General features: G+C 27.6%; 6 protein-coding genes and 1 long non-coding RNA gene across 8 annotated transcripts; 4 read left to right on the top strand and 3 right to left on the bottom strand.

The window, feature by feature from the left end:
- The first annotated feature begins 85 nt into the window (after positions 1-85).
- On the top strand, positions 86-2,391 carry LOC117206545 (epoxide hydrolase 4-like). The gene is made up of 6 exons (XM_033446003.1): positions 86-314; positions 797-921; positions 1,003-1,278; positions 1,364-1,521; positions 1,601-1,855; positions 1,917-2,391. The coding sequence occupies exons 1-6, from the start codon at positions 102-104 to the stop codon at positions 2,093-2,095; spliced, it is 1,206 nt and encodes a 401-aa protein (XP_033301894.1). The 5' UTR covers positions 86-101; the 3' UTR covers positions 2,096-2,391.
- A 427-nt stretch (positions 2,392-2,818) lies between these two features.
- LOC117206547 (WD repeat and HMG-box DNA-binding protein 1-like) lies at positions 2,819-11,528 on the bottom strand. Its single transcript, XM_033446005.1, has 21 exons — positions 11,162-11,528; positions 10,794-10,908; positions 10,548-10,699; positions 10,368-10,476; positions 10,055-10,297; positions 9,767-9,982; positions 9,401-9,691; positions 9,093-9,309; positions 8,792-9,016; positions 8,504-8,724; positions 8,202-8,444; positions 7,748-8,120; positions 7,384-7,662; positions 4,725-5,008; positions 4,546-4,649; positions 4,322-4,476; positions 4,071-4,239; positions 3,629-3,954; positions 3,255-3,559; positions 3,028-3,164; positions 2,819-2,943 (listed from the first exon to the last, which is right to left on the bottom strand). The coding sequence occupies exons 1-21, from the start codon at positions 11,236-11,238 to the stop codon at positions 2,838-2,840; spliced, it is 4,347 nt and encodes a 1,448-aa protein (XP_033301896.1). The 5' UTR covers positions 11,239-11,528; the 3' UTR covers positions 2,819-2,837.
- LOC117206548 lies at positions 5,344-6,791 on the top strand. The gene is made up of 3 exons (XR_004487413.1): positions 5,344-5,629; positions 6,376-6,539; positions 6,664-6,791. It is a non-coding gene; the product is annotated as an uncharacterized LOC117206548 (long non-coding RNA).
- An 80-nt stretch (positions 11,529-11,608) lies between the features above and the next one.
- Positions 11,609-13,217, top strand: LOC117206546 (mitochondrial import receptor subunit TOM20 homolog). Its single transcript, XM_033446004.1, has 4 exons — positions 11,609-11,843; positions 12,166-12,257; positions 12,339-12,512; positions 12,585-13,217. The coding sequence occupies exons 1-4, from the start codon at positions 11,717-11,719 to the stop codon at positions 12,627-12,629; spliced, it is 438 nt and encodes a 145-aa protein (XP_033301895.1). The 5' UTR covers positions 11,609-11,716; the 3' UTR covers positions 12,630-13,217.
- Positions 13,218-13,788: 571 nt separating this feature from the next.
- LOC117206620 (porphobilinogen deaminase) lies at positions 13,789-17,742 on the bottom strand. Its single transcript, XM_033446117.1, has 6 exons — positions 17,228-17,742; positions 16,659-16,731; positions 16,121-16,304; positions 15,446-15,716; positions 15,010-15,326; positions 13,789-14,930 (listed from the first exon to the last, which is right to left on the bottom strand). Exons 1-6 carry the CDS (start codon positions 17,279-17,281, stop codon positions 14,756-14,758), a joined length of 1,074 nt encoding a protein of 357 aa, XP_033302008.1. The 5' UTR covers positions 17,282-17,742; the 3' UTR covers positions 13,789-14,755.
- A 1,017-nt stretch (positions 17,743-18,759) lies between these two features.
- LOC117206524 (BRO1 domain-containing protein BROX-like) lies at positions 18,760-20,884 on the bottom strand. Its single transcript, XM_033445960.1, has 7 exons — positions 20,743-20,884; positions 20,356-20,586; positions 20,189-20,284; positions 19,929-20,107; positions 19,657-19,832; positions 19,357-19,589; positions 18,760-19,214 (listed from the first exon to the last, which is right to left on the bottom strand). Exons 1-7 carry the CDS (start codon positions 20,841-20,843, stop codon positions 18,968-18,970), a joined length of 1,263 nt encoding a protein of 420 aa, XP_033301851.1. The 5' UTR covers positions 20,844-20,884; the 3' UTR covers positions 18,760-18,967.
- LOC117206525 (lactoylglutathione lyase) lies at positions 20,751-26,308 on the top strand. Of its 2 annotated transcripts, XM_033445962.1 has the most exons (11): positions 21,710-21,973; positions 22,290-22,585; positions 22,661-22,728; positions 22,818-22,994; positions 23,887-24,073; positions 24,148-24,537; positions 24,618-24,899; positions 25,023-25,152; positions 25,220-25,508; positions 25,591-25,808; positions 26,122-26,308. In XM_033445962.1, exons 1-11 carry the CDS (start codon positions 21,710-21,712, stop codon positions 26,212-26,214), a joined length of 2,394 nt encoding a protein of 797 aa, XP_033301853.1. In that variant the 3' UTR covers positions 26,215-26,308. The 2 variants fall into 2 exon arrangements, with proteins under 2 accessions (XP_033301852.1, XP_033301853.1); XM_033445961.1 differs by lacking the exons at positions 21,710-21,973; positions 23,887-24,073; positions 24,148-24,537; ... (3 more) ...; positions 25,591-25,808; positions 26,122-26,308 and adding an exon at positions 20,751-21,076 and having other exon boundaries at positions 22,818-23,296.
- Positions 26,309-26,369: the final 61 nt, after the last annotated feature.

The raw sequence follows: 26,369 nt of genomic DNA, 5'->3' as shown, positions 1-26,369 counted from the left end.
AAAAGCCAAATCTGTTTTAGTGCATAATTGGAATAAAATTAACACGTACAAATTAAAAAAAAATTTTCTACGTATATTATTAATCATTAATATTAATAATCATGATTACAAATGATAAAATTGTTTATCTATCAGTTTTTGAGATAGTTAAATTACATTTTCTCTCTTTTGTGTATGGCTTATATTTAATAGTGAAAAGATTTCCTAAGTGGGTCTGGGATCCTAAGAAGTTTTTTATGATGCAACAGCGAGATAAACCTCCACCTTGTCTTGTGGACAATAATTTAGGAACTCATTCTTACGTAAAAATCAAGGTAATTATGTATATAATTATAAAGTCTATTATAATTTAATAGGGTAACTACATAACGTAAAATCGAATTTCGATTGTAAACGTTCAAAAGTGTATTATGGTCGACCTCTGATAACACTTGACAACCTAATAGTCTGATGCACATCCGATTTTGATTGATAGATACGATTATAATACATATATTTTTAACGGATGTCGAAAACAGCTGTGTCAATTTCTTTTAGAACACAGTCCAATTTATCTCGTATCAATCTTTTTCTTATCGTTGTTTGTTTTTATTTATCATTAATTTTTTTATTGCTCACATCTATACATGAAAACTTAAAACTTCTTCTTGTCAAACGAAATGCATCTATTTCTAATTTAATAATACTAAAATATCTTTAAATAGTAATAACTGATTGAATAATAAAATAATAGAAAGATAGGAAGCAATAGAAACAAGAATTTGTTCTAAGAGGAAAATTTTCATTTCTTTTACAGGGTGTAAAGTTCCATTATGTAGAAGCTGGAAATAAAAATGATCCACTTATATTACTTTTACATGGATTTCCTGATTGTTGGTTATCTTGGAGAAAACAAATACCATGTCTTACTCAACATTATAGGTTTAAAATTCATTCTTTTTAATATTTTAATAAAATCATGAGATTACTTTTTTTATATTAATTATGTCTTTATTCATCCAGAGTAATAGCAATAGATTTGAAGGGGTTTGGAGATAGTGATAAACCAGCAGCTAAAAGTTGTTACAGAATACAAGTACTAATTGAGGAATTGAAACAATTTATTTTAACTCTTGGAGTAAAGCAATGCAGTATAATCGGTCATGATTTGGGAGGACTTTTAGGATGGTATATGGTAGCCCTATATGGGGACATGATTCATAAATTTGTTGCAATTTCATGCCCACATCCTAATTTGTATTGGAATGGGAGACCTGGAGATTCTATTTTTGATTTAAAGTAAATCTATTATATCTATAAGTTTTCTAACGTATTTTATTTCTAAGATATATATGTTCATTTATTTATTTACGTTAATGTTTAGATGGATACATTTCAGTAGATTACCATTTTTGCCTGAAATTGATGCTCTTAAAGAAGACTTATCAATAATAAATGATGCATTTCAACATCTTCAACTGAATAATGCAAACAATGAGAAGGATTATGTAGAAGCATATAAATATGCATTTAGTAGGAAAGGTAAATAAACTCAAAAAAATTTAAACAATGCCTGTTATGTGTATATAAAAGATGACAAAATTAAAATGGTTAATTACAGAGGACTGGACAGGTGCAATCAATTATTATAGAAACCTTCCTTTAATAAGACTTAATACAGATACTCGTGATCAAATTTCTACTCGAACCTTGCTTATAATTGGAAATATGGATCCAATTGTAACGATAGAAAGTGTTGTACAAAGTTCTGAATATGTTGAGAAATTTAATGTGAAAGTAATCTCTGAAGCTCAACATTTTCCACACCAACAAAAACCAGATACAGTAAATGAAGCAATCTTGAAGTTTTTTATGGGTAAGTCATTTTGTAAACTTTTGCAAATACTAAGTTATGCAATGAATAAATCGTGTTCTAGGTGCGATAAATCATGTAGAAAAACCATCATCCAAAAACATTATGTCTTCATGGTTTGGATCTCTTGGTAATACTGTCAAGTATGGTAACCATATGTTTGATGCTGTCCATAAAAAGACCAGTGGAGTAGTTAGTGCTTTACCCAGTAAAGTATTTTATTTAGGTCAAACTACAAATTGAATTATATTTTTATCTATATTAAAATATAGGACTTACCAGAGCCTGAATTTTTCTACTTTCTTTATTTAAGTTTTAGGCTCTCAGTGCAACAAAAAATATCTAGTTACTTTTCATCACAAAACAGAAAAGACTACAAAATATGTTGCCATATATATAATAATTAAATGTTTTTATAGCTTAACTATAGCATTACATATATACTATAATTTAATTACTACAGAACAACTCGAATGAACCTCTTTATCTTAATGACTGTCTGTATCAACAAATGTAAAAAAGGCTGATTTATTTTAACATGTTTTGTCTAATATTATTTACATTTTAATGAATGAGATAGTTTTAAGTAAAAAATTCTATCACTTTTTTAATAAACATGTATACATATTTTTTTCATTTAATAACGTAAATATACATATATATACATAAATTTTAAATATAGTATTAGATAACATGAAAAATCTGTTTTTTCATAAAGTAAGTGTATATTATAAAGCTAGTATAAAAAGATGTATTCAGACATTTACATTATATTAAATACTATATTAATAATTGTTAAAATTATTTTTGATAAAATATTTATATATTTACTAAAATAATTTAATATAATGTAAAGAATAAATTAAATTGTTAATTATAAAGCATTATATATTTATTATAATAAAAAAAAAAGTATATATATACAGTTACAGTTTTTAATATAAAATTTGTAAATTTATTGTTTTAAGAGGCAGGATCTGTTTCATTATTTTATTGTGGGCTTCCCTCTTATTGTTAATTTTAAATAAATATTATTTTGTCGCAGCTTTTTTAGTCTGTTTTCTGTAATAACGATCGAAATTTGTAATAAGCTATTTAAAAATAAAGAAATTAATACATATTATTTAAAATCATTTTACTTTATACCAGAGAATTTCCTCTCTGTATATACTTACTTCCCAAAATTTTCACCATCTTCAATAGTTTCTGGTAATTCACAGTTCATTGTTTCTGGTAGTAGAAAACATAATAAAGCACCAAGTAATGGTCCAGTTCCAAATATTAATGGTGGTAACCATGGTGCAACTTTTCCCTAAATATACATACAATTCAATAAAGCGTTATTATACTACAGTCATAAAATACATATGGATTAAGCATATAATATGAAAAAAAATATTACCATTGTTGCAATATATGGAGCAATCATACTCCCAACCCTTGCACAAACACTTCCTAAACCAACACCAACATTTCTAATTACAGTTGGAAATACCTCACTGCTATACAGATATATTGTTGGAAAACTAAGTGACATTCCTGCAAGACCTAATGTAGCCAAAAGTACTGTGAAATTTGAATTTGATATCACAGCTAGTAATAGCAAACTTGCAGCAGATAGAAGATTTCCACTTATTAGAATTCTTAAACGTGATACACGTGATATTAAAAATAAAACTACTATAGTTCCAGGCAGTTCAACAGCAGCTGAAAATATTATATCAAATTTTAAATATGTATCTTTGTTGAATGAAAATAGGTATTATATAGACTTACCTGATACAGCAACATTTACAAAAATGTTACCATCAATATAACCCATATACTGTGCTAATCCAAAAAAGCAAGTACCACACACAAACCAATTAAAACATACACAAATAGTTTTTAATCTTAAATTGGGAGTTCTAAACAAGTGTGTTATATTATATTTTTCTTTGCTTTGCTTATGACGAAGTCCAATATTGCTTTCATATGTTTCAATTGCTATTTTAACATTTTCTATTGGTATTTTATTTCTGCCAGCTGCTTTGACTAGAATTTGTTCTGCTTTCGATAGCTTGCCAACAGCAAGTAACCACCTTGGTGATTCAGGTATAATCCTACAATATATAAAAATGTGTTTAAACTCTACTCCAACTTAATGACACATAAATGTTTAATATTAATAATGTTCCTAAATTAATATCGTTAGTGTTCAATGATTAATATTACGTACCAATAATATGATAATAAGAAAAGGGATGGTATGGAAACTGCCATTTGAAAACCATCCCACGTATGTGTTAAATATGAAATTAAAGGATTCATTAGGTGACCCAGTAAGAATGGCACATGGAAAAGGACTGACATAATTGAACGCCATTCTATTCCTACAATCTCCATAACTATAATTTATTACGTATTAAATTATATTCTTTCATAAATCTATATATTATGTTACTTATATAATTTATCAGTTATACTTACGTAAAACAAAACTAACAAGCATAGTACCACCTGTAGCTACAGCAGAAATAAATTTAAATATCACAAATAATTCAAACCATGGAACAAATGCACTTATAAATCCAGTTAACGATTGTAATCCTATGGCAATCATCAAAGGCTTTTTTCTACCAATTCTGAAAAAGGAACAAAGATTATTTTTATTATTTATGCTTTTTATTACATCGTAATAATATTTAGCATACCGATCGGCCATTATACTGAATACTAAGTTACCAATAAGAACTCCAAACATTATGCAAGATTGTACAAAATTTGCTAATTGTTCTCTATCACAGACCAGGTCCCACTGAAAATAATTATGTGCAGTAATTTGTAAACTCATTTCTTGGAAGTACGATAATAAATTGAAAGTTCAATTTACTTGAGTTATTATACTCTCTTTAAATGTGCGCCTATCATATTTAAAACTTGTACACTTCTCCATTGTACCATTCCCTACATCTATATAACATTTCATTATTGTAGATACATTAGTGGCTGAGATTGGAGCAGCACATGTAAAATTAGTTGGAGGTGCAAGAAATACAATGGAAAGTTGATGCCAAGCAACCGGAAATTTTACAAGAGACAATGCCACAGCAATAACAATGTGCCATGGGCCCATCACACCCATAGCATTTTGTATAACATCTAATGGTGCATGTTCTGAAACAGAGCATTCTTAATTATCAATTATTACATGTAAATAATTCTACATCTTAGTACATAATTCCATAATAATAAAATTGAAATTAGAATGATAACAATTAAATTAGATTGAAATAAAAGGAACACTACTATCATACATATGTAAGTGCACACGTATAATTTAAATTATGATTGCCGCCAATCACTTCTACATTATCGACAGATGGAAAATATTAATACTTTTGCGTTATATATAATGTCTATGGTAAAACTAGTATTTATTTTTAACTCATGTATATACATATTTATTAATTTTTACTACGAAACTCAATAATATTAATGAAAAACTGATATTATTAATAACGTTAAAAGCATTACTACATGTAAAAGTTATTAACAAGTATAAAATAACTTGCAAATATATTATAAAACTACAGAAAAGCTATCGTAACTTATCATTATTAAACACACTTATAACTGAATAATTGTAACATACAACTTTCCAAGTATAATAACGATATTTATATGACATATATATTACTCAGGTTACAGTAACCTGAGTAATATAATATTTGAAATCCGAGAAAAATTTATCCGAGTTAATAACATATTTATCGAAGTACAGTGTCTAATTATATCGTAAGTAAATATTATTTTTATACAGTAATATTAAAACGTTATAATCTTTAGAAAATCATGACAGAAATATGTATATGTACATTTAAATTTCTAATACGCAAATTACGTACGCGTCTAAAATAAAATTCAAAAGGATTTGAAAAATATGTATAAATAGATAGAAGGAAAATAATAGCAAATTTTATGAATACATTGTTAAATATTTGCAATTCAAAAAAATTCTTTTTTAATTCTTTTTTTCTAATCACGTCGATTCTAATGTATTCCGAACTATGTATTATTTGTAAATTAGTCAAGTAAGTCTTTACATAAAAATAATTCGTGTCATTAAGAAATAAAATTCTATCTGTTAATAAATACGTATTTTTCCTATTCTAATACATTTCGATCAGTTTGAAAATTTCGAAATCTGTTTAATTGCATAAAAAATATATAACTAGTAACATAGGTCATTTATTAATAGATCATTGATAAAGCATTTCAAAACAAACAGAATTTTTATATTAACTGCATTCCTATAATTTATACGTTATGCTTCTAAATTTCCATACAAAAAAATATTAAAATGCAGAATGTTGAAGTTTAATTGAACGGTTGAAGATTAAAATTGAAATTTTCATGTAGTGATAAATGTATCATTTCTTAACAAATTTTTATCCTTTTTATTTTCTCAACAAAGAAATGTTATCTTTCGATTTCTAAATTATATTTTCTAGGGTAAGAAACATATATTTTATTTTATTTAGATAAACAAATGACAAGTACATATCACAGAAAAGATTTTAGTTTATCAAAATCTAAAACATTAAAGAATTTCGCTGTGATTTTAAAACCCATATATTTCATTATTAATTATTATTCATAAGTGGAAACTGTAAAAAGGAAAAAGATATTCGCTCTTTGGAATTAAGTAAGTTAATCTCTATATTTCTCTATATTACGATATTAGATTATATGAATAAAACATATGTCCAAAAATTGTCTCTGATTACTGATTTTTTATCTTTGTGGACTCAGCATAATTATTTTTTCAGGTACACATTTCGATGATGTAATTGCAGACGTGCGGATTATACCACAAAATTGAATGTATATTTAGACTCATGTTGTGTTTCAAATGTTAACAGGAATAAATATAGTAGATGTAACCGTGCTAAATATATATATTGCCTTACCTTTTATCGCCTTTTCAAGCATTGTATTTTAAAATTTCTGTCAATTTTATGTTAAAATTCTATTTCAATTTATACAATTACTATCTACACAATACCACGCGTGTCTAAATGTTTGAAAGCCTCAACTTTTGTTGAGTGGCTGAGGCAAACTGAAAGAGCCTAGACCCTGTTCTTTATCTGTTTTATCGATGTAGATCACAAGCAAAGCTATCAAGTTAATAAATATCTACCTTATCGATACTTTTGATCGTTATGTTATCACCATACCTCTGTATTGTATCTAACAGTAAGTAATGATTGTAATGATTACTACAATGATTGGGGTTAGATTAATCTAACATTGTACTACAAATATTAATAGATATAAATAAATAAGCTCTTTTTAAAACAGGATATTTTTACGTTTATTTTGTATAACATAATAAAAAATATTGATGGAAGATAATAAATATTAATTGTATAAAATTATAAAATTGTATTTTTTTACATTTTAAATAGGTATTCATTTGTCAAATGCAAACGAGCTAAGTATTTTACTTGAGGAACGTTTTGGTTCGTTATGTTGTTCATTCTCCAGACTTAATTTTCTTTTTTTCGATTCCGAGGTCTCCGAAGTATTACTGTTTTGTGAACCTGTACTCTCTTCTTTGTATCTTGCCAAGGCAGTTTTTGTTAAATCTGCAGCACTCAACTCGGGAAATTCCTCCTGCAAACTTTTTTTATTTCTAGCATACCAACTGATAAACGTTTCTTTCTTTGGTCCATCTTTTGCCTCTTTTGTTTTCGACTTTAAAGGTATAGGTGTTAGTGCTGTTAACTTCTGTGGTTTTTCTGGAGTTATTTCTAACCCAGCTAATCCTATTTTACATTAAAAATAAAATTTGAAAATATAATTAAACCAAAATAACTCTCCCCATTTCACCCCCCATTTTAGTAATAATACCTTTCGTCGCCGGAGAATTTCCACTTTTTAAAAAAGGATTACTTCTTCTTATTGATAATGATTCAGTCATAGATAACGGTTTAATTTCTATATCTGGCTTTTTCGTAATAGTTAATGAAGGTGTGGGCTCTTCAATATCATTATTCGATTCTTCATCGTCACTTTTATTGACATTTTCATCATTGTTGTCATTATTTTCTATGTCCTCCTTCTTTTCTTCTACCTTTATATCAGCAATCGACTCCAATTTATTGGATAAAGCTATTCGATTTATTCTTCGTGCATATTTAATTGCCAATTCTATAACTTTTTCTGAAGCGATTTGTTCGCATAATTCTACCGCTCGATACTCCAAATTACTTCGGCAAGCAAGCTAATTAAATAAAATTAATAAATACGTAGAAAGATACATCAATAATTTATAAATTTAATAAACCACAAATATTAAATTTACCGCAATAAGAGACAGCACTGCTTCGTTCTCTTCTGGAGGACTGGTTCCTAACTTCCATAATTTTAGTTCTTTTTCCGTTTTCTCAGTTTCAGGTTCACAAAGCGGCAGACGTAACGATATTTCTGTTATTACTGGGCGAGGTGTAGTTGGCGGATAATGACTTCCCTTGCATAAAATGCAACGAGCGATACTTTGTTGTTCGTTTATCCCAATTATAAAATAATGATCTGCTTTACCCTTAGACTGTTCCAAATTTATTAATGTAATATAACGGATGTAATGTAGTGAAATATATTTCTTACTTGTTCACTCATATCACTGGCCACTTTCCATAAAGAAGACTTTTTATTATATACTCTTATAACATCATCAGCATCCATTGTTACGGGGGATCCAAAATCGGTAATTCCTAACCACATTAATTCTGATGATGATGACAAAGGGAGACATAGTGTTCGACTAATTAAATTTACTCCCCGAATTTGAATTGACAGTAAATTCATACACTGATCTCCTGACGCCCCTATTTAAATATCTCATTTTTTAACAAGAACTTGTTAAAAAATAAAAAGTAAAAATGATCAAAATACCTGTTCCAGTATGATAAGCAAGTACTAAATTATTTTTCAGTCCATTCATTGCTACTACAGGACCCGGCAGAGCTACAATTTCACGCTGGGTGCCTCCTACAGTAAAAATTCTTAAATGTCTCCTGGACGTTGCAAGTGCTACAAAATTATCACCAGCTGCAATACAATGTCCTTCTTCATCTTCAGGAAGATCTAATGACCATTCTTTATTTCCAGAACCCCAACCTATTTTTCATTTAATTATACTTTTTAAATAAATTGAATAAATCTGGTTCAAGCAATAATTATGTATAGTATTAACCTTGTAATGCTATTACAACAAGTTTGCTTCGTGTATCACTACTTGATGGACAATTTAATGCAAATGCTTCTGGTGATAAAGCAGCTATTGTATGTCTTAAGTAATTATTGATATGCATACTACGATGTACTGCCGCATCGTGAAATTCTACTTCAATACTAGATTCGTCTCCATCTTCAGATGTAAAGCATCTTACCATACCCGTATCATTCCACACCTATATATTATGAAAACTAACATTTTAATATATGTATGTATATATTTGTACATATATAATGATTCATATTATAATTTACAAAAAATTTTACCATAAATCGAGATAACAAATGTACTGGTGATGAACCAGGTTGAAATGGTGGTTGTAAATGAATTTCAGGTATAAAAACATTTGCACCATGTTGTGATTTTTCAGACACTACATCAGAATGACTTTTTTGGTCATCTTCAAGTTCTATTGATGCCTTTATTTTGTTTAAAGATATAACATTTTCACCGTCATCATCGTCATCATCATCTTCTGGAATATCAACATTACTATCTTCGACATCTCCATTTGTTTCTAAAGGTAATTCATTACTTGTTGTTCTATTGGGAATTATCTAAACATATAAAAATGATATATTTATTTTTAAAGCTTTAAAAATAATATATATGTTTTACATATATGTACCTACAACATCAATACATCCCAATTGGCCTAAAGAGTCACAGAATGCAATTTCATCTGATTTATCAATATTCCAAGATAATGCAGTAATTTTAGCATTCTGTTGATGCCCAATATAGCCAATTAATTCTTTACTTTTTACATCCCAAACAACTATTTCTCCTTGTACTGAACTAGCAGCTAATAATGTGCCACATTCGGAAAACTTACATATATTAATTTCCTTAAATGAAGATAATAATATAATAGAATACATATTATATTAAATAAAATATTTAGATAAAAGACAGCATACAGTTTTCATATTAATACATTTTAAACGGAACAATTCCTTCCAAGAAGATCTTTCAACTATAACTACATCTTTTGCACAAGGATATGCAAGATAACTTCCATCCTTAGGATGAAATGAAGGCACATTATACATTTTAGCTGTAAAAAATGAATTACATTTGGGCACAACATTGGCCCAAATATTTGCAACACGTTTTTCTTTAATATTCCATACTCGTATTGTACCATCTGCACTTGATGATGCCTACATAAATCAAATATTATAAAAGGTATCATTACATAAAAACAGAAAACACATCGAGTATATATTTTACCACAAACTCTTCTTTTGGATCCAAAGACAAACCTAGTATAGGAGCTTCATGACCTATTAGTTCTATGTTATCTGATGTATTAATATCCGTAACTTGTATTCTCATATCACTACAATGTAATATGTATTAAATATATATTAATTAAAAATTATTAAAATGCTTTATGCACATTTTACATACCACCCTCCTGAGACTATAATATTACTATTTTTTGTTGTTGCTAATGCTGAAACAGGTGCTGAAAATCTAGTAACTATTCCTTCTTTTTCAAGATCTGGATAACTAAGAACTTGAATTGTATTATTATCATTGCCAACAAATATTTTTCCATTCTGAAATCATTGAAAGATTTTTTAAAAAATTATGAATATCAATAAGTATATAAAAATAGATTTCATAATTAATATTTTCATTTAATATTTCTACCTTTGATACAACTGATATAGCCTGTTCTGAGACACAACATGCACTTGGATCATCATCCATTAGATTTAACCAGGATCGAACATCTCCATCAGATCCACAAGTAACAAGCCCTCCCCTAAAAATATAAATATTATTTTTCTAATTACATGTTTTCTTGTATTCTTAAAAGATTGCTTTGAATGCATTGAGCTTTCCTTTAATGTTTCCTTTTATATCACTAAAAAGTTCTAAACAAAGGAAATAGTTAAAAAATGTGCAAAAATTGCAAACATACTTATGTAATAAAATATATTTATATTAAAAGTGTTAGCAAAAAATATCATAAAGTGTATGAAAAAATGTTGATTAGTATTTATATCTTTACTTACTTTTCACCAGTAAAATAACAAACATCTGTGTGTCCCTCTGGATGTGCATAACGCATAGGTTTTTTTATTAATGGCATTTTTCAATAGATTAATTAATAACTTTACATATAGTTGAATATAATATATTAACTAACTTTCTAAAATCTTTCATCGGAAAATTGTGATCCTCTACACCCGTATTTTGGCGCGCATTCTCCAACTGTACACCTTGTACCCCTTTGATTAGAAATTTTACAAATGTAAATTTAAATAATATTTACATTAATCACTTACATTAACCTTACACTAATATTACTTTACTTAATTTAATTTAATATATATACAAAATAATATGTAAAGCTAGAATAAAGGCTGGTGAAGGTTTTCATAGGAAGTATTTATGAACTTAGGGAATTTTTTTATATTAATGCATCAGTCTGGAACCTATGCTAAGATGCTGTTTCTGCAGCTAAATTCTATACGTTTGATAGCAGACGCAGCCTTTTCTAGACTGGCCTATGTTCAGCAAGGAGTTTGTAAATTTCGTCATTGTAAGATATAAATTTCTCTATTAGGATGACCATGATTTCAAAGGCTGCAGTGGGTATTGCTGTTGGCATAGCTGGAATTTTTGTTGGATATTGCTTTTATTTCGATCAAAAGCGTCGTAGTGATCCAGATTTCAAAAAGAAATTGCGTGAACGTAAGTCAAGCTATTAGGTAGTTTTTCCAAACCATGTGATACATAGCTTATTCATGCTATTTATGATTCTGTATAAAAAACACTTGTAATATTTGTCAATTACTTTAATAACATAATAATAAATTCAGAAAGATAATTCATTATTTTTAGAAAATTATATTTTTTTATTTTATTAAATTTCATATCATTGTTAATATTTTAGAGTCTCTTATCAATATACTTTAAGATTTGGAAATAGTATTTCAATATATAAATTACTTGGTATATTGATATTATATATACTAGATATATAAAGCTTAATATTATTATTTCATGCTTGTAGGTAGAAAAGCAAAGAAACAAGCCCAGAGTTCTACTTCAAAAATCCAAGATTTGAAAGACCATGAAGTAGTACAAAGATTTTTCTTACAAGAGGTAATATTATATTTGTTAACTGTTTATCAAATATTAGACGATTAGTTTTCTTTTATTATATTACCATAATATGTTTTAAAGGTCCAACTAGGAGAAGAAATGCTTACTTGTGGTGATGTAGAAGGAGGAATTGAACACTTAGGAAATGCAGTTGCAGTTTGTGGACAACCTGCACAGTTGTTACAAGTTCTTCAAAAGACACTGCCACCACAAATTTTTCACCTTTTATTACAACGATTACAACCTATTAGTCAGGTATGCAACAAAACTAATCTTTTAATAGGGACAATGAAAGGGGAAAATTTGGTTTCTCACTTATTGTTACAGAAACTATCAACTCAAATTGCAATGGCTGAGGAAGATGTTGAGTAAAATACTATACAAATTGCGTTGAATATTCCAAAAAATAAAATCAAACCATTAGTAGAAAGTGTATGTTTTTTTGCTGATGTAGACATTTGTGTGTCTTTAATCTGGTCAAGCTTTTTAATTATATGTTTTGTTCTCCTTGACTAAACTTCCATATTCCTTAATTGTATATTATTAAGTAAAAACGTGATTACTTATATGCATTTAAATTATAAATGGAAGAAATTCTTGTATTCATTTCTAAATACAATCTCTATTTAAAAATTTTCATTAGCTATTTTTAAAATTGTGACTGCCACAATAATGATTTATAGTGTGCAGACCAAGTATGTATTAATTAAAATGGCAGAAGATACGTATATATATCACACAGACTCTAGAAAGATCTCTAGTCACACAAGATTTTCTTTATACGATATGAATATAATAAATTGTTCATATTTGTTAAATGTTTCACAATTTTAAGAGTGAGCAGAAGTATAAAAGTAATTAAGGAGTGCATTGATCTTATTATAAAAGCTAATATAATTAGTGCTATAGAAGTTTCAGAATAATTTTATGTATTGGTTGTTGTAACATGTTGAAATATTATACTCCCTTAAAAAGGAATTCATGTGAAATGTGATCCTAAATAACATGTTATTTCCTAGAAGCATTTACAAATGGCTAAAAGAATACTATTATGACTATATATTCATAATGAATATATTTTATAAAATTTGCACAAATTTATGCAAATATATATTCTACCTTGTGAATATAAAATTAATATCCTTGTAATAGATGTATCATTATAAGCATATGTACATGACATTATTTTCAACGGTACTCACTAGCATACTAAACACTTTATAATTATTTTTTGTATAAAAAAATGTTCTATTCTTATAAAGTAAAGGCAATAATAAGAAAGAATCTGTTTATATCTTAGTATTTAGCAAAAACTGTTTTTCTTAAAAAACTGTATCATGCGGAATTAAATAAATGTTATTAATAAAAAAAGGAATACGTTCAGTAATACCTTCTGCATTAAAAAATTTTAATGAATATAATGTAATTTATGTAATTATTTAAAAAGAGAGATGGAATATCAAAATTATGATTTGAAAGTATTTTTTATAAAGAAATTATCAAACATATTTTTTTTTAATAAAACAAAATATAATATAATATGTTATGTCCTTTAATTCCCCTCAACATAACTACATTATACAATGTTTTACAAATATTATTTCTATTAACTATAGAGTTATCTGATCAGTCACTACCGCTATACAGGTAGCTCCCAATCAATATACAAATGTACAATTTCGTCTCTCCAGACAGCAAAATGAATGAACACATGCCCTTGATATAACGGATAAAAGTAAAAGGAAGCAAAAAAAAATATCAAAACAGTGCCCACAGTAAGAATAAAAAACGAGAAATACATATGTATAGGTGTAATGATCGAATGTTTGAATCGAGATAAATCGTCTTACAATGCTTTGCAATGATAAATTAACTCGTTATCATCGTTATAATCATTTAACAAATTAAAATATGAACACTAGATTTTGTATATTTTTCATGATATAATATTCAGTAAACATATTTCATCCTAATACCTATGTTAATATAATTAGTTTTCTTGATAATGATATTTGTATTAAAAAAATAGGCAATATTTACATGTATATATAAAGTTTCCAAATATGGCTCCTTTGTATTTATAACTTTATTTCAACATGTTAAATGGTGCAAATTATTATAAATAATGCAGTAACATTTTGCATAATTTGAAAATTATAATACGGCAGTGTATAGCTTTTACTTAAATTGTATTTAATATTATAATCAGTTCTGTACAATTCTTTTTACATTTACAAAGCGACAAACGAGATACAATTTGAGCAATTAAATATAGTTATCACAATGAACATTGTGAAATATATGACATATGATAAACCTTCTTAATCATTTTAAATTATGATAAAGTGTACAATAATATACTATGAAACTTTTATGAGTTAGGTTTTATATCTTTCTAAATTAATGGAATATCAGAATTAAAATTTTTGAATTCCGTACTTTTTTAATTTGTTTTCATCATCAAGAAAAACTAATTTTTATATCGCAGTTTAGGAGCGCTATTTTGAGTTTAAAATTTCATTCCTTGCTTCCGCCATAACATCCAGAGCGTTTTTTTGTATAAGAATTTTCCCAAGATCTTTACCGAGCTCTTCAGCACCCAAAAGACTTAAATTGCTTACTTTACCAGGTGCAACACTACAGTACAGTTTTGGTTCTCGATATGGACATTTTCTATCATGCAACAAATGAAAATTTTATGAATAACATAATATATTCATTATAATATAATCTATTTAACTTATTTGCTTACTTTGAAGGTTCTCCATCATCATCAGGTATATAAAGCTTACTTTCAGAAGTACATTTGACAATTTTCTGCCCATCTAAAGACCACACAGCACCAGTAAGCATAAGAGTTTTGTCTTTTAAATTTGAAGAAACAGCAACTGGTGCTGAACATCCACCACCTAATGTCTTTAGAAAAGAACGTTCACATACACATCTTAAAGTTGTTTCCACATCATATAATGGCTCTAAAAGTGACAATATTTTCCAATCTGTCTCTCGACATTCAACCCCTAATGCACCTTGTCCAACAGCATACAATGCTTCTTCTGGTTCCAGTATCTATCAGAATAAAATGTAATAAGAAATGCAAAAATTTTTATTATGAAATTATTATAATTTCAATATATAATGAAAAATAAAATTATTATAATTTCATACAAAACTGTAGTAAAACTCACCTGATTTATTCTATTCTCCCAATTCAACCTTTTTAAACCAGCAACTGCCAAAATAATTGCTGCAAAAGGTCCATTTTCATCATCTAGTTTTCTTAATCTAGTATTTAAATTGCCACGAATATTTTCCACTTTTAAGTGTGGCATATTTCTAGCTAACTGGGCTGTTCTACGCAATGAACTAGTACCAATCACACTACCTTTTGGTAAAGTAGATAATGTTTCATTTTTGTACTTCTTAGACATAACAACTGCATCACGTGGATCTTCACGTCTATAAAAATATTTACTTAAAATTTCAAAAGCTTTACTTTATCGAATGTAAACTTAATGAAATGTATAAAATATACACAGTAAAATTATAAGATGAGTATTTTGAAAACATATTATATATTGTCAGATATTATAGTAACATTTTTTGCCATTAAACATAAACACAAGAAAGAGATATTAAAGTTAAATAATATATATGAAAGTGCTCCACTTAATAAAATTTAACCAGAATGATCTACATAGACTATAGACAATACGTATTTTACATATGTAGTACGTGCCTTTCATGAATATGATAATTTTATTACAAATTTAAATTCTAAATAAACCACCATTTTGAAGTAGCAGAACATGAATAGAATATTACATTTGCTTGCAATATCATTAACTTTATTTTATACTCACTTTAATATGGCACCTAATGCCATTCCTTCTGGTAATGATGTTGGTAAATCTTTTAATGAATGTACCACAAAATCGACACGACCACTTTCAAGGGCAAGTTCCAATTCCTCTGTAAATAAAGATTTTTCCCCAATTTTAGGTAAAGATTTATCTAAGATTTTATCTCCTTTGGTCACCATTGTAACTGCAAATAAAATGTACAGTTTGTCATTCAAAAGTTCATTAAAGAATTCCATAGAAACAAATTATCTACAGATAAATACATATACAAAAAGTCATATAGGTATTTCTTATATAAGTTTGTATATAATGTTTACTATGATTTATATATTATATAAGAGTTTTAATTTTAATGTGTATGTGTGTATGTCTGTGCATGTGCGTAATGATTATTTATTAACAATGACAATATAAAAACATTTAAAAGCATATATATACATGCTACGTATATTATAATAAATAAATGTTTAATAAATTATTAATAAATAAATTTTAGAATTTTAAATAAATAAAAATTTGTATATATAATTTTACTTACTTATTTTAAATTCTTTTGTTGGATGATATTCTTTTAAACATTCTATTACATATTTTGTTTGTTTCAAAGCCAACTGAAATAATTATAATGATATTTAAAATTTAGTATAAAATATGCAGTTATACTTGTACTATATATATTTGATAAGGCATACTGCATACTACAGATTCAAAATACATAGTATGAAATAAATACTAAATATTTTCCAATACATAAAGCATCAGGATACAATATTAAAAACTGCTGACTAATGTACATTCAAGAACAATAATTATCTTATGACATTTTATAAGTCATATATTATGTCATTTGCGTGTCAAGTATAATTTATAACTTTTTAAAATGGATGAGAAGAGCTATTTTAAGATAAAGTTATGGAAAGAATATTGTTTTTTATCCTTTTTACATTCTGAAGAATAATAACAGAGCGTATTTATCTAATTATTATTATTATTTCCAACCATATAAAATTTTGCAAATTACAGCAGTAATTAATGGCAAGCTATAAGAATTAACAAAATCATACTTTTTTCTTTTCTTATAAAAAATTAACGTATTTCTACATTTACCTCGCTTTTCCGAGACCCAACTCGGATTACGTCACGTGCGTCCGCATTCGTCATTATGGCAACTCAAATTTCTGTTCTTTTCGTATGTTAATTACCATATAATATTATCAACAATAATTATTATATAACAAGCTTATTTTATTTTGGAATGTTGCAAATGTACATTTATGCCCAAGGGACATAAGAAATTGAATTAGGTCAAAGATACGAACAACTTTCACTATACTTGCAAGTAATGTCTGACGCGGACATACAGCAACTTTAATATTTAAAAGAAAGAGTTGTATATTTCAGAATTCTCATAGCTATTACATAAATGTTTGGAGTTTATTTCACAGTTACTGACACTGCAGCAGAAGGTGAATATAATTAAAAATATATATATGGAAGAAACTACATCCTTATGCACGTCATACTTCTACTACATAAAGACACTACAGAATGTGAATAATATGACTTGAGTGGAAGCGACGATACACGACCGACGACTGACAATGAGTAGAAGCAGTGTTACCAGATTCGAGTTAGGTTTGGGTTAGGTTCGGGTTAGGTTCGGGTTAGGTTCGGGTTAAGCGTGGAAGTGGAATCCATTTATCAATAGTAGTGTAGAATCGTGAAGTAGAATGCTTCTTAATGCGTATAACAAATGTAACATTCGATAAAGATAGCGCAATATTTGAAAAGTTTATTTCATAAAATTAAATATTTTGACTTTTAAATAAAAATATTTTTAATTTACATTTTTATTTCTGACACGTATTTATGAAAGATTAACCGGAAATCACAACACTGTTTTGGTAAATAGCATCATATATTTTACGAATTTTAATTCATAATATTTAAAAAATAAATTTAGTTTACATGTAAAAACAAACATATATACATAATTAGGTACATTGATAAAATTTTAATTAACGATATATATGTATACATAATTATATACATGTATATATGAAAATTAGAAATAAATATTTTATATATAACATAATTGCACTTTTCTATATAGTTTTAATAAATATAAAACATAATTTCACAAAGTATTTGTCATTATGTACAATATTAATATTATATTGTAGATACATAAGATACTTTTTTGGAAAAATAGATTTCATAAAAAATATTTTATGGAAAACAACTATATTTTCTTATTAATTATATTTCCATGAAACGTAGTTTTTGTTACTATATTATTATGCTCTAACCTGCCGAACATTGACTAGCTTCATAGGGACGTAAAAATTAAAAAAAAGAAAAATAATTTTATCTCTAATATGTCTAATTTTTTATACAAATAAAATGATATGAATATCTTATGTATTCAATATGAAAACGGGACAATTACATTACATGTATAATATTTTCGTATTTTAAATTGCACAAATGTAAATTATAATTAATTAATATTAGTAAAATAAAATAAGGATATTAGAAATATATAAAGATGTATTTCTTTTCATGGATGTGAAAATATTTTTGCTTATGTTAATATGTAACTTAGTTCGTGCAGAAATTTTTAATTAAGACTAGTTATATATATATATGTAATATTCAATGCATAAGCAAAACCAATTAAGTTTTAAATGCTAGTTGAATACTATATTGTCAGCTTGCACTTTACTAAACGCATAAGCGAATTTTTAAATATAAATTAATAGATTAATTTTATGATAACATTGTATGTTTCAATGATAAAAAAAGCGCTAAACTTAATTTACCGCCTGTATTTTTGCATTAAACAATTTATTGCAATAAACATCCACTTGTATTCTTTGGATCTTTGGTAGTTTGATGAATTGAATCTTCTTTAACAGGAGGTAAATTTTGTTCTTTTTCTAGTTTAGCAGGATTTAATCCAGACAATGTTCTATATACATCCAAGTTCCATATAGGATGATGCGATTGCATTTGAAAATCAATTGGACTCACTAAACCAAAAGTAGCTTTTGTATCCAATGTTGGAACCTCCCCTGGTATTGTATGATGATAACTTTTAAAGTACAAATTATTAAAATTAAATTTTATTCAGAAGTTGCTTCCTTTAATCTGAGAGAGTGAGAGAGAGGGAGAGAAAGAGAGAGAGAGAGAGAGAGAAACAGTGAGTGTGTGTGAGAGAGAGATATGATACTTACATTAAACCATTTTCACGGTTACATTTATCAAGAGTAAGTTTTACTATAGGTGTTAGGCGTTTAAATACAGCATGTTGATCTGGCTTTACTCTAGGTGCTGGTCCATTTATTTTTCCATACTCCTGACATAATATCTTTGCTTTCTTTAAACACGCTTCACTTTCCTGTAAGGCTTTAATTGCTTCTCCACACTTATCCATAGATAATAAATTCTCACCACAATAATTATAAGCCTATAAAGTTTAATTGTGTAAGAAATTTGTATTTTTTCATATTTATATCTTTTAATAATTTGTTTACATAGGATTGATAAAATGCTGCCTTGAGTTCCAGATATTTAATCCACTGTGCTGATATCTCTGCTTTAAATGGACGTAAGGTATTAGCAGCATCCAGAAATAATTTACTTGTTTCATTAGCTAGTGCTGATATTAAATTAGCATTATGTTTTAGTTCCACTGCTCTGGCTACTGTCACTATAACATAATGTGAGTAGAAAAATATACATTCATTAACATCTGAATAATGACAAATGATGTTGCATAATATTATGAATTTATTCATTGTTCAACCTTCCTGTGCTTCCGCTGTACATTGATTCACATATGCATTTATTATTCTTGGATCTAGATCACTTCCTAATGGTGGAGGATTCGCCAATTGTGGTAAAAATTCTGTTTGTACAAAAGTAAATATTCCTGCAGCCCGTCTTAGCATAGTATGTACATCTTTTGCTTCATTCATATTTATACTAAATTGTAATGATGGTACTTCTTGTAATATTACTTATTTTACATTTCTGGTTATTTTATATCTTATTGCTTATACTTACTCATCCTTGGCAGCAATCATTGCAGCATGTTTCATGAACCAAAGTCCTACATTCATGCTCATATTAGCTGCTTCATAAACAGAATCAGCACTAGAACTATAATAGATATTTTAAATTATATGGTAAAACTATATTTTGGATTAAATAAATGTAAAAGAATATATTACTAGGTACTTGATCCCAATAAAGTATGTGTCCACTTATATACAATAACATTTCTAAGTTTGCTAGGATTAGGTCTGCCAACATGTTCAGATTGTTCTGCAGCAGAATTTATTTCCCATATAAATCCATACACTAAGCTTAAATAGCTATGAAAGGCTGGTTCTATAGTATCACTTGAATTATTTGCATTTTTTATTAACTCTAAAAGACGACTTCTTGATAATCTTAGATCACTATAATGAACAATATAATACAATGTAACATTGATAATATTATATTTTATTATTTGAAATAAATTTTTTATAATATAATGAGAATATTTGAAATATTCATCAAGCATATGTAGAATTAAATGCGTTTAATTTAATTTCTTCATAAATATAGCTAACCTGCATAGTTTTCTTGTAGCATCAGTAGGATCAGTTATTTTTAATTCGAATTTTTGATTTGTCGTGGCTTTTAGCACGTTACGATGAAACCAATGTGCCATTTTACTAACAATTTAAATTAACGTGTTCTCTTTGATATTATCAGAGTACTTATAACCAATCTCTTCGATTTGACAGATAAAGGAAATCGAAGTAAAGCAGACAGCACAACACAACTACATAAACGTTATACTCAATGAAAGATATTCCACTTTTTGCGCAAATCTTCGCACACTTCCGCTCTGTGTGTCAGCGTGTAACCAAGAGTCGGCCGTCATATTTATTTTCTAAAAAGGTAAAAAATATATCAAAAAACAATGTATGTATAGCAGTAGATAACATTTTAGATACATAATAATATATGTCGTATCTCATTATTGGTATGATAATTGTGTCTTAACAAAATTCACACATTTGTTATTTAACCTATACAATTTTGGTGAAATATATAACATATACAGTGGCTCGCGAAAGTATTCGAACGTTTACACTTGCAAATTTCAATTAACAAAATGGGGTACTAAACTAATTTGTTAAAACAATTTGGTATCTATAGTGACGGGAAAGTCTCAAGATTATATCAGTAAAATTTGAAAACGATTCAATATAGACAGGAGTTGTGATAGATTTGTTAGAAACATTCATGATAAGTGTCTCGCAAAAGTATTCGAACATTGTAACGCTGTTGATAGTTTTTCATCTTCCTTTGCACCGAATGTAAACATCGTTGCTAAATAAAAATATTGGTCATTCACTTGATGTTAGGATATCGTTTCAGTAACAGGAACGTAAAAGTGTGCACAGTGGTATTTAAAATGAATACCAAAAAATCTGAAACAAAAAAGTGTGAAAGAAAAAAAATATTCCGATTACATGAAAACAGCAAATCATATAACGAGATTGCCGGAATTGTGAGCAGAAGTCCACAATGCATTATATAATAAAAAAGTCAAAGAATGAGGGAACACTTGAAAACAAAGATCGATCAGGTCGGCCAAAGAAATTGACTGGAAGAGAGGAGAAAGTTATCATTCGCGAATTAAAAAAAAATCCTACTAAATCCGCTCCTCAACTCGCAAGTATGGTAGCTAGTATATTTCATAAAAAAGTTTACCCGGAATTATGTCAACGAATCTTACGAAACAATGGTTTTCATGGCAGAGTACCGCGAAAGAAGTCATATATTAATGCGGTAAATCATAAAAAAAGATTGACTTTTGCAAAAACCTATATTAATAAAGATATCAAATTTTTATTTATCAGAATAGTTTTTCTCGTTTTTAAATTAGTTATATTTTAATTTTCTTATCAACTTTTCGATCTTTTGTAAAAATATTCTTACAATATGTGATGTCCTTGAAATCTAACGATATTTTATCTACAGGCTGATAAAATTGAGAGATATCACAAAGAAATGTAACTGCAGAGTTTCTTTTATATAAATTTATTATTATCATTAATCATGATGTAATACTTAAATAAATTTGTTATTATTTTTCTTTTTTTAGATGGGTGAACACACAGGCTTAACAAACTGTGAGGCTCGGGAACTTTGCAAAAAGCCTGACCCAGCGACAAATGGTTATATAATGCAACAAACAATGTATCGTATTAAAGATCCAAGAAAATCATTACCTTTTTATACTGAAGTACTCGGTATGCAGTTATTACAGAAACTTGACTTTCCTGAAATGAAATTCTCTCTGTACTTTTTGGGATATGAAGATCCAAAAGACATACCTACTGATAAGAGAGAAAGTATTGAATGGACATTTAGTCGCAAAGCTACTTTAGAACTTACTCAGTATGTTTAAAAATATATATAGTCTAACATATTAACTTAAATTTATTAGAATTAATTTTGGCTGCTTTTTTGTAGTAATTGGGGTACAGAAACTGACCCTGATCCCAAGTACCATAATGGGAATACTGAACCTAGAGGATTTGGTAATATACTCTTTAACTATTATATAATTGTTGAGATACAAAACAAAAAATTATTATATACATGTACAACATATTCCCTTAATTTGTAGGTCACATTGGAATCACAGTACCTGATGTAGAAAAAGCATGTGAAAGATTTGAAAAGTTAAATGTGGAATTTGTAAAGAAGCCTAATGATGGTAACATGAAAGGAATTGCTTTTATCAAAGATCCAGATGGTTATTGGATTGAAATTTTAAATCCAGTAAATATTGCAAATTTAATACCAAATCAATAAAAGATTTGGTATAATGTAATTCTTTTGAATACTCACAAATGTATAAATTTCATCAAACAAAACAATCAGAACTAAACCAAACCATTTTTATGCATATGTATATTTAATTTTATATGTACATGTACATGTGCATAGTAAAATTGTAAGATTGTAATTATTCATATTTATGTATATTTTATAGCACCTGTACATTATTATATTACATTGTGTTATATGTATAATTTATGTATAATGTAACATCTAATTATTCTTTAGTAAATAAAATCAAAATATTTATTTTTAAGCAATCAACTTTTTGTAAAAATAAATTCACATAAATTTTCCCCCGTTTTATATATAAGTATATATAGTTTTAAATATGATTTCATTCTATTTGACTATCGTTCATGCATGAAATCGAGTGAATGGAAAGTATAGAAAATTACTATTGGTTCATCTATGTATAGTAACATGTCAACATATACACACATGCATAGGTAATACTATTTGAGTGGAGTATCTTACGCTACAGAGTTCCTAGTCCTAGGTATCTTAGCTGTATACAACAGAGAAATGTCATATTACCGTATATGACTTTTAATTTTGATTAAATCATGTCTGTATAGCCACTTATATTTGACCTAAGTATTATTTGCAATAGTATCCTGTGATAATCTTTTCTCGTTTATATCATTAATATTTTGTTAGTCTCATAATTTTCAATGATCATCTATTACATTGAGGTTAGGTTTCGAACCGCAACATGATATACATCAGTATTTATTATTAAAAATTATACCGTAAAGAAATTAGAACGATATTTTTCGAATTGTGTCTTTGAAATAAAAAGGATGTACAATTCAAATATATTTTATGATTAATATCATTCAAATTTTTCTCTTTTAGTATGGTAGAAGATAAAAAATATGAAATTGACAGCCGAATTGAGTGTGATGGACATCAAGGTACATTAAAGTACGTTGGTCCTGTTGGTAAAACTAAAGGTTTGTGGCTTGGTATAGATTGGGATGATCCAACACGTGGAAAACACAATGGTACATATGAAGGAGTAAAATATTTTAAAGCTAGGTAAAACCATACAAAAATATAATTATATAATTAATTTAGTTATATATAAATAACATATTTTTGTTTCGTAATAGGCATCCTACATCAGGTTCATTTATACGACCAGGTAAAGCAAAATTTGGGATTTCTTGTCCTGAAGCTATTAAAATTCGTTATGGCCTTATCAATGATGAATTAGCTGGCATTGATAGAGACACCTTAACAAGCTTACAGAAAGAAATTAATGCACCCTTTTTGGAAGTTGTTGGTTTTTCCAAAGTAAATAAGAAGCAAAGCAAATTTGATCAATTAAAAATTGTGTGGTTAAGAGAACAATGTGTTAGTACTACTGGTAATCCTGGAGAATTAAAAGAATTATGTCCAAATTTGGAAGAATTAGATTTATCTAAAAATTTAATAAATAGTTGGCAAATTATAGCAGATATCTGTTGTCAACTTGACTGTCTTGTTCGGCTTAATCTGAGGTAGATTACCAAAATCTTATTTAAATATGTTAATAATAAGTAATTACCATTGTTAATATCTATTTTTATTATTTATTTAGCGAAAATTATTTACCAACTGAAGAAAATATGGAAATATTAAAAGATTCATTTTTTATGCTTAAATATTTAACTATAGCAAGAATGAACTATAATTGGTTTGACATTCAACGATGTATGAGTATGTTTCCATCTTTGCAAGAACTTTCAGTTTCTTTCAACATTGTGAACATCATACACAAGCCAATAAAAGATGAAAATTTAATGAAAATATGTAAATTAACTCTTGAAGGAAATTTGATATCTAATTGGGATGATATTCTTAAATTGGGATCGCTTCCACGGCAAGTTAATAACTTTAGTTTTGTGTGTGTGTGTGTGTGTGTGTGTGTGTGTGTACCATTGATTATAATTTGTATTAATATATTATTTATTAGTAAGATATTTATATTGAAGATTTTTTACAGTTTAGAGTACCTTAATTTAAATTCCAATAAGATAGACAAAATAAGGTTCCTAACTGTTGAACCAACAGCAAAAACCACAGCCTTTTTTAATCTGCGGCAATTACATATATCGCAAAACAACATATCAGAGGTAAAATAAATATTTATATGATATAGGTAAATTATAAAGTAAAATAATTTGATAATATAATTTATAGTGGCAATCTGTATCAGAATTAGAAAAGCTAAATAATTTGGAAGATTTGAAATTTAGAGAAAATCCTATTTTGAAAAATGAAAATTTAGAAACTGCACGTCAGTTAATCATAGCGAGAATTTCAAAATTAAAATCATTAAATGGCACTGAAATCTTACAAGATGAAAGACGTGGTGCTGAGTATGATTATTTGAAATTATTTCTATCGAAGTGGACCGAAACGGAAAATGATGCAGACAAGAGAAATAGGTTCATAATAGAACACCCTCGATATCCAACATTAGTTGCAAGTAAATAAAAAATACAATGAATACGTTTAAAAGTTAGTACTTCTTTAACTTTTAATCATGATATATTGTTCAAAATTTTTAGAATGTGGAATTTCTGATATTCCATCACCTAAAGTGAAAGTGGAAATGGTTTCTAACGTCATAACAGTAGAGTTTGTATGCCCAGATCATCCAAATCAACCTAGAGGAATTAAAAGAAAACTATTAAAAGATATGGAAGTTCAAAAAGTTATAGGACTTGCACAACGACTTTTTAGAACTGGAGGAAAAATTCCAAGACTTTCATTTATACAACAAAATGTAATTATAACATTTTACAATTTATATATGTATATTGGGGTATACTTGAGCGAAATAACAAGTTTGCGTTATCGTGTACTTTTTACGTGGAAGAAATCTTTTAAAGACACCCTACTCGGGGAGGGAAGACGGAGTAGTGTGGAATATTTATCCATTACGGTGGCCGCCGTCGGGTGCGACAGGATAGCGTCGCAAACTCATATCGTGCACCTAAATGTATTTACGTGATCATAAACTTGCGGGACTCATACACCCTCAATATATATTTGGATTTATTATATATTTTTTATACTACTTTTATGTAATTTTTTAGCTTTCGAAAGATGAAATACTTCTTGATAAACCGCTTCAGGAACTCCGATACTATTCAATACAAGATGGAGACCAAGTTATTGTAAGATGGTGATATTAAATGAATTTCATAGATGTAATTGTATTTTGTACACTGTTAAGATTTCATCACCATACTTTGTTATTAAACTTTTTTAATTGCATAGATATATTTTCTGTACCCTTAGTGATTTGCTGTACTTTGTTAATTTTTACTGTTAGTTGTGGTTA

Source organism: Bombus bifarius, unplaced genomic scaffold (assembly GCF_011952205.1).
Source record: "Bombus bifarius isolate JDL3187 unplaced genomic scaffold, Bbif_JDL3187 scf7180000008008, whole genome shotgun sequence".
In the NCBI taxonomy this organism is placed as follows: Eukaryota; Metazoa; Arthropoda; class Insecta; order Hymenoptera; family Apidae; genus Bombus; species Bombus bifarius.
This window is presented reverse-complemented; position numbering and strand designations above follow the sequence as displayed.